The following is a 13,065-nucleotide window of genomic DNA, read 5'->3' as shown; positions in this document are numbered from 1 at the left end:
CCCCATTCTGCCTAGTGACACTGACACTGATCACCGTTCCCTGTAATCGGGAACGGTGGTCAGTGTTGTGTCACACATAGCCCCTCCCCCCCCACAGTTAGAACACATCCCTAGGACACACTTAACCCCTACAGCGCCCCCTCCTGGTTAACCCCTTCACTGCCAGTCACATTTACACAGTAATCAATGCATTTTTAATCGCACTGATCGCTGTATAAATGTGAATGGTCCCAAAATAGCGCCAAAAGTGTCCGATCTGTCTGCCATAATGTCGCAGTCACAATAAAAATCGCTTATCGCTGCCATTACTAGTAAAAAAAAAATTATTAATAAAAATGCCATAATACTATCCCCTATTTTGTAGACGCTATAACATTTGCGCAAACCAATCAATAAACGCTTATTGTGATTTTTTTTACCAAAAATATGTAGAAGAATATGTATCGGCCTAAACTGAGGAAAAAAATGTTTTTTTTATATATTTTTTGGGGATATTTATTATAGCAAAAAGTAAAAAATAATGTGTTTTTTTCTAAATTGTAGCTCTTTTTTTATTTATAGCGCAAAAAATAAAATCCGCAGAGGTGATCCAATACCACCAAAATAAAGCTCTATTTGTGGGGAAAAAAGACGTCAATTTTGTTTGGGAGCCATGTCGCACCACCGCGCAATTGTAAGTTAAAGCGATGCAGTGCCGAATCGCAAAAAGTGCTCAGGTCTTTTGCCAGCCAAATGGTCCGGGGCTGAAGTGGTTAACCACTTCAGTTCTGGAAGATTTAACCCCCTTCCTGTCTAGGCCATTTTTTTGCGATACAGCACTGCGTTATTTACTGACAATTGTGCGGTCGTGCAACACTGTACCCAAATAAAATTATGTCCTTTTTTTTTAAATAGAGCTTTTTTTGGTGGTATTTGATCACCTCTGTGTTTTTTATTTTTTATAAACAAAAGATTGACAATTTTGAAAAAAAAAACAATATTTTTTACTTTATATAAAACATATCCAGTAAAAAAAATGTAAAAAATAAAATGTCTTCATCAATTTAGGCCAATATGTATTCTTCTGCAAAAATCCCAATAAGCATATATTGATTGGTTTGCGCAAAAGTTATAGAGTCTACAAACTATGGGATTTGTTTATAAAATTTTTATTTATTTATTTATTTATTTATTTATTTTTACTAGTAATGTCGGCGATCAGCACTTATAGCAGGACTGCAATATTGCGGTGGGCAAATTGGACACTAATTGCCACTTTTAACACTTTTTTTGGGGACCAGTGACATTATTGCAGTGCTCAGTGCTAAAAATATGCACTGTCACTGTACTAATGACACTGGCTGGGAAGGGGTTAACATTAGGGGCGATCAGAGGATTAACTGTTTGCCTAGCCAGTGTTTTACTACTGTGAGGATTGTGCTTTTACTAGAGAAAGGCATAGATCCATGTCCTATTTTGCAGGAACACAGGATCCATGCCGTCCGTACTGACAGAACGACGATCTGCCTCATTTACATAGGTAGACTCCCGTTCTGCCTGTGTGCCAAATGATCAGCGGGTGCCGGCGGACATCGGCAGATGTAGAATCACAGCGGGAATCAGCGAGCCGCTGGCTGTATATACATGATCCTGCGCAGCTTGTCCGCCCTATAGCAGTAAAACTGCTATAGGGCTGTCGGCAAGTTATTAACATATCACCCCCAAAATGTCTGATTGCCAAATGAATGTGTCAAAATGTCCCATATAAAATCTTTCAGCTATGGTACCTAAAGAGGCTGAACAAAATTGCTTACATATGCTTATATTGCTTATATTATTTATACATAGCCCAGTAAAACCTACATGTTTTTTCTGACTTCCATGCTCCTAACTATAGAAATCTCTAAATATTTTTAGGCAACGTTTAAAGGCTGGATGGATATTATGTATGCTGCAGTTGACTCACGAAAGGTTGGTAAAGATTATGAACAACTTCTGGTATTTATGTAAGTTCAGTTGGTCATCATTAGGATGATATGTGTGGGCAGAGATCTGACTGAGAGCTACTGTTGGCTTACACTAATGGCAAATGCTTAACATGAATATATAGCCTCTTCAGTTATTTTTTTTTTTTCGGTAAACATGTCAAATAAAATGGATGTTATTAATAATATACTTATATACAACGGTATTGTAATATAATATTATAATAATGCAATTAATGTAATTACTACAAAAAATATGCAATTAATAATATTGGTCTGTCTTACCTTCTTTTTTTTTTATATAAAGTACCTAATTCTATAGGTATGTGGAGGAAGAAACTTTTCCTTATTACATACACAGGCTCTGCTTCCTGCTTGGATGTTGCACACAAAGATTATATTCATAGCTTCTTCTGACATCGCAAGCCTATAAGATGCCCAAATGACATACAGTAGCTGTCAGTTGCACTATTGGCTACAGACATCTGTATTTATAAAAGTACTTTCTGAATACAGGTGTTCAAAAGTTGGGGTCTTTCCACTTTGCTAGCTTTTTTTTTGGAATGTGGCCTTTTATTTTCAGAGATCATGTGAGCATTTAAGGGGCACACATAAAGCGTGTAGAAAAATAATTGTTAATTGAGGGATCCTCGGAAAGGACAATTTCTGTATAGCAACCTTCAGAAAACTATAATGTCAAAATAACAGCGATTTATAAATAGTGTGTATTTTAAAAATTAACATTTCTATTCCTGTATTACCAGAGGGGGTTCTAATAAGTTCAGATTCTATAAACCAGTGTTTCCCGAATATTCATAACCAGTGAAGATAAATTACATATTTATGTTGATTTACTAAAAGCTTAGTTATGTACAGGATGTATTCGCTTGTTGACTATACCCAGTCATGTACTGTATAATAAAAATCTGAAAAAAATGTATTTTTGCTTGCACTTGATTGGTTGATTAAAGTGATACTAAAGCCTTAAAGGAGAAGTACAGCCAAAGCTCGTTTGTCTGTACTTCTCCTGTGGATCACAGAAGTGCAGTCAGTTTAGCACTCCTGTGACCCGTTTTCAGCAGAGAGCGGGATGAAGTCCGTTCTCTGCTGACGTCACAGAAGTCGGTCATCAAGACTACAGAATCGGGATCTGCCAGATCCCTGGACAGACACCCGACTCAGCCTCTCAGCGAGCCACTGGGAGTCTGAGCCGGCCGCCTCCGCCCCTCCACAGCCCAGCACTCCAGTGAGCAAGGAGGGAGCAGAGCAGAGAGCTGCTGATTGACAGTCACCGGCTCTCTGCACACGGAGCTGTGTGAACCGAGTAATCGGCGATGTTCGATCGCTCGGTTCTCAGTGTAGAGATGCCGGGGGACAGATGCAGCATCGGACTGATGCTAGACCCACCTAGGTAAGTATGAAAAAAAAAAACATACTTTTGTCTTAAGGTTTTTCACCGTAATGCATTCTATGCATTAAGGTGAAAAAACTTCTGTGTTGCAGCTGCCCCCCAGACCCCCCCTCCTTTTCCTTACCTGAGCCCATCCGATCCTGCTGCTGCCTCTCTCGCTCTATTGGAACAGATTGATAGCAGTGGGACGATTGGCTCCCACTGCTGTCAATCAAATCCTGTGGCCCAGGAGCGGGGGGAGCGGGGCCGGGGTCCCGCTGTCTGTGTCAATGGACAGCTTTCCATGGGGGCACCAATGAAGAGGAGGGGCTTGGAGCACCGGCGGGGAACCCCAGAAGAAGAGGATCTGGGCTGCTCTGTGCAAAACCATTGCACAGAGCAGGTAAGTATAGGTATGTTTGTTATTTTTGTTTTAAAAAAACAAAGCTTTATAACCACTTTAAAGTGAACACATCTTTACCTTATTCACTAACACTTTGCCAAGTCAACAGTATCTATTCTTTTAGTAAATCATCACCCGTTGTCTCGTCATAATTAGATTTACGGTTTAAATATGATTTTAGAAGTTGGGTACCAAGGGGTTATTGACTAAAATGAGTTGCCATACTGCATATATAGATGCCAAACAGCTTAAAGGAAGGAAGGCTGCATTCATGCTTGGTGGCTAGTTGCTAGGGAAAAGAAGTGCGATATGTACAATTTCACAAGTTTGCACATTTTTCAGGCGCTTCCATTGAAGTTTAAGACTTGAAGTTTAAGGCTTGTAGCTCAAAAGAGCTCATGTACTTTTTCAAGCTTCAAACTTCAAGGGACACCACTTTCAGGTGTGAACAGGCACAACTACAAACCATGTTGAGCGTTTTGGAACTTCGAGCTACAAAACGCTCAGGTATGAATGGGGGCTTAATTGATTTTTAGTATATGCAAAATAATGAAAAAGGGTAATACTGGGTCACTACATCTTTTACTTATTGTCCTTTTTATATTTTTAAACTTCAATTCACAGCTGCAAGAGCAACCTAAATATGAAGACAACTTATATATGTATTTATACTTTGTCATCTTTATCATATTTGGCTCCTTTTTCACTCTGAACCTCTTCATTGGTGTTATTATTGACAATTTCAACCAACAAAAAAAGAAGATAAGTATAAAAAAATAAACACTGCTATTTGAATGGTTTGTCTAGCATCATGATATGTTATCTTTTTTTCACTGGAACAGAATTTAGACTACTGTTTAGATTCCACAATCAAACTCAGAAATACAAAACAGGCTTTTCTGGCAGAAGTGTGTCCCAGGCTCCTTCTCCAGTCAAGTGATCACTATATGGAGCCATTAGCATTCAATAAAAGTGTTTGTAGGTTGCCTATGCCAAATGTCTGGGGAGGGGCATGGCTGCACCGCTATGAAAGTTATAAACTTTGTACAAAAAATAAAATATAAAACACACATATCACAGCCACATCCACACAATCAGGACATACAGACATACCCCAAATCCCCAATTATACATACAATATTGTTTTTATTTTAAAACCTCATCTAGGTGATACTTTAGAAAAAGTGTGCTGAAGACCAAGCTGTAGAACCAGAACATAATACATTTAGGCCTTTTAATAAATCACACCAATGTGTTCTATACTACACTGACAAGATTGTAAACAGTTTTTATTCTCATTCTTTACTTTGGAGGTCAAGACATCTTCATGACAGAGGAGCAAAAGAAATATTATAATGCCATGAAAAAACTGGGGTCCAAGAAGCCACAAAAGCCAATTCCAAGACCACCGGTAAGTGTGCCATATTACTGGTACCTAGTATAATATCCTTCCTTACAAGGAAGCGTATTATTAAGGCGGGCACAGAAGCTGTTTTACAAAAGAGTAGACTTGACATTTGCCAAATTCAGCTCTTTTTACAAGTGTATGCCATGCCTACTGGCAAAACATATGTGATACAGGGAAAACATAGTCAGTCACACTGCAATCTTGTACTCAAGTGTTCCCAAAGATTGACCATGTGAACAATTTCTGAAATGTAAAGGCATCTGCTATATGAATTGGGTATTGATGGTCAAATGTCTATCTGAGCATAGCATATACCCACTTCTGATCCTGTTGTGTGAGTAAAGTTTACCTTGTAGCTGGTAAAAAGGTGGGTTACCATGATTCTGAAACATATATAGTCATGTATGCTGTTCAGTTCCCATTAATGCATATAAAATGTTTTAACATTTGGGAACACCTGAGTGCAAATTTATGGTGGGATTGATATATTTATTAATTTCAGGTATTTATATAGTGCTGACAATTTACATTGTGCTTTTCATACTGTACATTTAGTCCAAGCCTTTAAGAACCTTACAATCTCACATTCATGCATACAGTATCTCACAAAAGTGAGTACACCCCTCACATTTTTGTAAATATTTTATTATATCTTTTCACGTGACAACACTGAATAAATGACACTTTGCTACAATGTAAAGTAGTGAGTGTACAGCTTATACAACAGTGTAAATTTGCTGTCCCCTAAAAATAACTCAACACATAGCTATTAATGACTAAACTGCTGGCAACTAAAGTGAGTACACCCATAAGTATCCAAATTGGGCCCAATTAGCCATTTTCCCTTCCTGGTGTCATGTGACTCGTTAGTGTTACAAGGTCTCAGGTGTGAATGGGGAACAGGTGTGTTAAATTTGGTGTTATCGCTCTCACTCTCTCATACTGGTCACTGGAAGTTCAGCATGGCACCTCATGGCAAAGAACTCTGAGGATCTGAAAAAAAGAATTGTTGCTCTACATAAAGATGGCCTAGGCTATAAGAAGATTGTCAAGACCCTGAAACTGAGCTGCAGCATAGTCGCCAAGACCATACTGCGGTTTAACAGGACAGGTTTCACTCAGAACAGGCCTCACCATGGTCGACCAAAGAAGTTGAGTGCACGTGCTCAGCGTCATATCCAGAGGTTGTCTTTGGAAAATAGATGTATGAGTGCTGCCAGCATTGCTGCAGAGGTTGAAGGGGTGGGGGGTCAGCCTGTCAGTGCTCAGACCATATGCCGCACACTGCATCAAATTGGTGTGCATGGCTGTGGTCCCAGAAGGAAGCCTCTTCTAAAGATGATGCACAAGTAAGCCCGCAAACAGTTTGTTGAAGACAAGCAGACTAAGTACATGGATTACTGGAACCATGTCCTGTGGTCTGATGAGACTAAGATAAACTTATTTGGTTCAGATGGTGTCAAGCGTGTGTGGCGGCACCCAGGTGAGGAGTACAAAGACAATTGTGTCTTGCCTGCAGTCAAGCATTGTGGTGGGAGGGTCATGAGCTGGGGCTGCATAAGTGCTTCTGACACTGGAGAGCTACAGTTTGTTGAGGGACCCATGAATGCCAACATGTACTGTGACATACTGAAGCAGAGCATGATCCCCTCCCTTCAGAGACTGGGCTGCAGGGCAGTATTCCAAAATAACGACCCCAAACATACCTCCAAACGAGCACTGCCTTGCTAATGAAGCTGAGGGTAAAGGTGATGGACTGGCCAAGCATGTCTCGAGACCTAAACCCTATTGAGCACCTGTGAGGCATCCTCAAATAGAAGGTGGAGGAGCGCAAGGTCTTTAACATCCACCAGCTCCATGATGTCGTCATGGAGGAGTGGAAGAGGACTCCAGTGGCAACCTGTGAAGCTCTGGTGAACTCCATGCTGAAGAGGGTTAAGGCAGTGCTGGAAAATAATTGTGGCCACACAAAATATTGACACTTTGCACCCAATTTGGACGTTTTCACTTAGGGGTGTACTCACTTTTGTTGCCAACAGTTTAGACATTAATGGCTGTACAAGTACTCGCACAAATGCTGATAGGTACTGATTAATGGCTGTGTGTTGAGTTATTTTGAGGGGACAGCAAATTTGCACTGTTATACAAGCTGTACACTTACTACTTTACATTGTAGCAAAGTGTTCTTTCTTCAGTGTTGTCACATGAAAAGATAGAATAAAATATTTTTTTTTTTTAAATATTTTTATTGCATTTTTCAAGACAAACAATACATACACAACTCATAAACTGTGGTGCCTATGCAGGGTATCGTACACATCACATGGTGAAATATTATAATTGTATTATTTATCCTATAGCAAGCTAACCCACGGATTGCTTCTTCTTGTATCTATTTAGAGGTCACTGTAAACGTCAGGTCCTCTCCCCCCGTCATAACCAATAAAAAAACAAACTCAATACTTTTTATTTCTCAACCCCTATCATATTAGAGACTCAGCAAGCTGTTTCCATTTCATCTAACCATGCACGCCAGACTCTATCGTACTTCATCGGGCACCCTCTATTGAAGTATGTGTCTTTATATAGAGGAAGGTTATTATTAACCAGACTTTTCCATTGTGTCAATGAAGGGGGGGTGGGCTTCTTCCACTGTATGGCAATGTTTTTCCGGGCATAGAATAGCAATAACCCGACCAGTGTGCGTTTTGCTATTGTTGGTACAAGTGTTTCGATTAGCCCCAAAAGACAGACTTCCATGGCATGTGGCAGTGTAGTTGATGCAACTCTGTTCACCATGTCAAGCACCTCGCTCCAATATTGCTGAATTTTAGGGCAATGCCAGAAAATATGGGAGAAATCTCCTGGGGAGATTCCACATCTCCAACACTCTAATGAACACGTAGGGTTCATTTTAAAGAGTCTATGTGGAGTCAAATACGCCCTATGTACTATCATAAATTGGATCAGCCGATCCCGCATAGAAACTAAGGAGCTGAAAGGAAAATCCCAGACATCATCCCAATCATCATTGTCCAGAGAGGGTATGTCAAGCTGCCAGCGAGACCAGAGCTTATCTAGAGGTGGGAGAGACACATAGACCAGATACTCATATAGCTGTGAGGTAGGTTTCTCTGCACATTTAGTTCTGAGTGTCTTCTCAAGCCCCGACTGAACAATGATGCAGGAAGCGTGTGGAAACTGCGCAGCGAAAGCGTGTGAGAGTTGGAGATAACGAAATTGGTAGTGCTGAGGTACATTATACATAGAAGAGAGGTGTGAAAGGGGAGATAATGATGTTTGTGACACTATGTGAGAAAGGATTTTTATACCATACTTGGTCCATGCGAAGGGGTCTGGAAGTTTGTAAATGTGTGGCAAAGTAGGGTTCAGCCAGATCGGTGTGTTAGGAGAGATCTCGGTTGATTTGTACTTTTCTATAGCTAAGCCTGCCTGCCAAGCCCGCAGGGTGGTATGCATAGAGGGTGTCAAAGGATATGGGGCTCGAGGGCCTCTAAATATCAGAGATTGCAGTGCTTCCAACGAGCCCACTACCGTGGCCTCTAGAACTGTGGATGAATTTGTTTTGTCAGGGTGTAGCCACCAGGCCGCCGTCACCAATTGGGTAGCTATAAAATATTTGTAGCAATCAGGAAATGCCATACCACCCTGCGTAGACGGCCGCATCAAGGTCGACAACCGATACCTGGGTGGTGAGGAGCCCCAGATAAAGGATGAGAACAATTGATTCAGTTTTTTAAAAAAGGATTTGGGTATCCACTGAGGGGAGTGGCGGAATAGATATGTGAATTTGGGGATAATTTTCATTTTAAGGAGATTTACTCGTCCCCAAACTGAGAGAGGTAAATTACTCCATGATTTAAGTTTTGTCTTAGTGTCCACAAGTATAGGGGTAAGGTTAAGTGAGATAAAATCTGATGCTTGTGTGGATATATGAACCCCCAGGTACTTAAAAGTTTCCACCCATTGTAATGAACAGTCTGGGGGGGAAGTAGTGTTAGCCGCCTGGTCTATTGGAAAAAGTATGGATTTGGACCAGTTAACCCTTAGTCCGGTGACCTCTGCGAAAGTGTCTAACACGTTCAGAACACCCTGCAAGGACAGACCAGCATCATTGAGGAACAGTAGCATGTCGTCCGCGTACAGGGCCAGCCTCTCCCCCAGCAAGCCAATACGAAGACCTCTAATATGTGGGGATGTACGTAGTGCCTCCGCCACCGGTTCAATAGCTAAGGCAAATAAGGCTGGAGAGAGAGGACAGCCCTGCCGGGTTCCTCTAGTGAGCTTAAATGGAGCCGATAGTCCACCCCCCAATCTCACTGATGAAGTGGGGCATTTGTATAATACCTGGAGCCATTGAATAAACACCAAAGGGAATCCCATTCTACGCAATGTTTATAGAATAAAATATTTACAAAAATGTGAGGGGTTTACTCACTTTTGTGAGATACTTTACATGTACTAGCATCAATTTAGACCAGATACAGTTCACCTACCAGCATGTCATGGAGCACAAGGAGAACATGCAAATCCTGGGTGGGATTCAAACTGAGGACGCCAGTGCTGCATTCATGTTGCTAGGCAGAACAGGGAAATGCCTTGTTTACATCTCCCCGTTCTGTCTCTCCGTGCCCCGATCACGCAGGACCAGCGGGCACGCTCCCACGGCGGGTGCGTGGGTGCCCGCTAGCCGCCGATGACAGAGTGACGTACGGGTACATCGTTTTGCGCACCCATGCCACTTTGCCGACGTATAACAGCCTGAGCCAGTCGGCAAGCGGTTAAAAGCAAATACTTATTCATTGACACATGTCTTAGTTTATAAAGAAACTCTTCCATTATTGGTGTCTGTTTCTGCAAAATTTTAGGTTTATATTTAAAAAATATATAATAAATGTGCCCGCGCTAGTATAGTGTCACATATAAAATATATAAAAAATATTTTCACATATAAAACACATGTAATGTGATAAATAAAACCATACAGGTAAAATATAATGCAAATAACTATAAATGATAAACCACCAAGTGCATATAAAGGTGCAATCGTGGTAGTAACTAATAAAAGTGCAACGTGCTAAAATATAAATATCAAAACACTTTCCAGTGACAAATGAGTGTATACCCCAATTAATGAATACAAATCACAAAAAACGTGAATAAATAGTGTCCATAAAATGAATAAACATCATGCTTCTTCTGATGGGTGTATAAATCACAACACGTGAAAACTGTGCTCTCCCGTGACACCCCACATGTGCTTGTGCTTGCGCTCACCTTCAGTCCTGTGACACAGTAATTAAACGGTGTCAAAATAAGCATTGGGGCCACTCCTAGGCTCACTCAGGATACAATGATGCAAAGACACTCCTCCCAGGTGAAACTGCTAGGCTCACTCAGGTTACAATGGTGCAAAAACACTCCTCTCAGGTAAAACCAAGATCCAAAATCATAGAAAAAACAAACAGAGGGACTCCATAGTGCAATATAGCCAGGACATTTATTAAAGAATAAGCCCTCCAAGAGGGTACTCACATTGGATGGGTGCTAGAGTGCACCAGACTGTACAGGTAAAATAATAAGCAGCTGATCGTATGGCGTGCGGTATGGCATGTGCAATCCTCCTCCTCTGCTGACAGCTCCGTCCTACCCCTCCCCGACGCGTATTCGGCACAGGGGTTTCGTGCCTTCCTCTGTTATCCCCCAGAGGAAGGCACGAAACCCCTGTGCCGAATACGCGTCGGGGAGGGGTAGGATGGAGCTGTCAGCAGAGGAGGAGGATTGCACATGCCATACCGCACGCCATACGATCAGCTGCTTATTATTTTACCTGTACAGTCTGGTGCACTCTAGCACCCATCCAATGTGAGTACCCTCTTGGAGGGCTTATTCTTTAATAAATGTCCTGGCTATATTGCACTATGGAGTCCCTCTGTTTGTTTTTTCTATGATTTTGGATCTTGGTTTTACCTGAGAGGAGTGTTTTTGCACCATTGTAACCTGAGTGAGCCTAGCAGTTTCACCTGGGAGGAGTGTCTTTGCATCATTGTATCCTGAGTGAGCCTAGGAGTGGCCCCAATGCTTATTTTGACACCGTTTAATTACTGTGTCAAAGACTGAAGGTGAGCGCAAGCACAAGCACATGTGGGATGTCACGGGAGAGCACAGTTTTCACGTGTTGTGATTTATACACCCATCAGAAGAAGCACGATGTTTATTCATTTTATGGACACTATTTATTCACGTTTTTTGTGATTTGTATTTATTAATTGGGATATACACTCATTTGTCACTGGAAAGTGTTTTGATATTTATATTTTAGCACGTTGCACTTTTATTAGTTACTAACACGATTGCACCTTTATATGCACTTGGTGGTTTATCATTTATAGTTATTTGCATTATATTTTACCTGTATGGTTTTATTTATCACATTACATGTGTTTTATATGTGAAAATATTTTTTATATATTTTATATGTGACACTATACTAGCGCGGGCACATTTATTATATATTTTTTATCTATCTACACGCAATGAAACGTGGTTCAGTGCTTGCAGCTTAAATAGTTTACTCCTTAGAGGCATTCGTCCATCTGTGGCTCGCAAGACACCTATATTTAGGTTTATATTTAATTACCAGTATGTAGAACTCCGGTTTAGCTAGTAAAGAAAAGAAAAACTGATACTGTGAAATGTGCCAAAACAACTTATGTTAGATGTTTTTTTTTACATTAAGTGTTCACTATTTTTTTTTTTCTTTGATAGAACAAATACCAAGGTTTTGTGTTCGATATTGTAACAAGGCAAGCTTTTGACATCACCATCATGATACTTATTTGCCTTAACATGGTAACAATGATGATTGAAACAGATGAACAAAGCCAAGATATGGAAAACAACTTGTACTGGATCAACTTGGTCTTCATTGTCCTGTTCACTGGTGAATTTATTATGAAACTGATCTCACTGCGGCAATATTACTTCACAATTGGCTGGAACATATTTGATTTTGTTGTTGTCATTCTCTCCATTGTTGGTAAGTATTGTTGGTGCTGCACAGGTGTACAATTATTGTAAATCACGTCAAAGCAAAGGAAAATAGTGGTGTTGTTCAAAGGACACAGAGACAACTGGATGTGAACTTTCATTATTTAACCAACAAATGTATTAATTTGCTATAAGAACAGAACAACAGTTGCAATATTGCAAACAAAAGGTCATTTTTTTCAAATTTTTTTTTTTTATACAGAAATGGTACATTTTGATTCCTTTCTCATTTTTGAAAAAGTGAGCCAAGCATTTGTACTGTGAAGTTTGAAATACTGGATAGGTGTAACAAGGACTTCTGTTGGTAAAAAGAATTATAATGTTTAACTTTTTTCTAAGATACATTCGGAAAGTGCAGCTTTTCATGAGCTTTCATCTATAAGAAAACTAATATATGCTTTTAAACCTAAACTATCTGTTGTGGTCTTGAATTGATAGGTGACTATAAATCCTACTTGTGGGACACAAAATATTGAAACCAAGATTAATGGTGACATGGTTCATAACCTCTGTGGGGTTGATTTACCAAAACTAGAGAGTGCAAAATAAGCTTCCAGGTTTTCTTGTCAAAGCTTAATTGAACAAGCTGAAGTTAGAAGCTGATTGGCTACCATGCACAGCTGCATCAGATTTTTCACTCTCCAGTCTTAGCAAATCAACCCCTGTGCATCAAACTCACTTGGACTAAAATGTGAAATATAATACCAATATTAATGTCAGTTTAATGTGTATTATTGTTCATTACCTATCTTACCCTGTACATGTTTAGCCAATCTGGTGACAATAAAAAAGAAAGTTGCCCTAGAGCCTAAAGCTGAACTGGTCATTT

The 13,065-nt window shown here is 40.2% G+C and overlaps 1 protein-coding gene across 5 annotated transcripts in view; it reads left to right on the top strand.

The window, feature by feature from the left end:
• Window positions 1-13,065, top strand: part of LOC141147023 (sodium channel protein type 2 subunit alpha) — a 323,489-nt gene that overhangs the window by 300,520 nt on the left and 9,904 nt on the right. For all 5 annotated transcript variants that reach the window (XM_073633969.1, XM_073633971.1, XM_073633967.1 and 2 more), the window contains 4 exons: window positions 1,897-1,950; window positions 4,382-4,519; window positions 5,064-5,168; window positions 11,955-12,225. In XM_073633969.1, coding sequence (XP_073490070.1) covers window positions 1,897-1,950; window positions 4,382-4,519; window positions 5,064-5,168; window positions 11,955-12,225 — 568 coding nt within the window. The remainder of the gene's footprint in view (window positions 1-1,896; window positions 1,951-4,381; window positions 4,520-5,063; window positions 5,169-11,954; window positions 12,226-13,065) is intronic.

Source organism: Aquarana catesbeiana, linkage group LG06 (assembly GCF_042186555.1).
Source record: "Aquarana catesbeiana isolate 2022-GZ linkage group LG06, ASM4218655v1, whole genome shotgun sequence".
NCBI lineage: Eukaryota > Metazoa > Chordata > Amphibia > Anura > Ranidae > Aquarana > Aquarana catesbeiana.
Note: the sequence above shows the minus strand (reverse complement) of the source record. Positions and strands in the feature narration are given on the sequence as shown.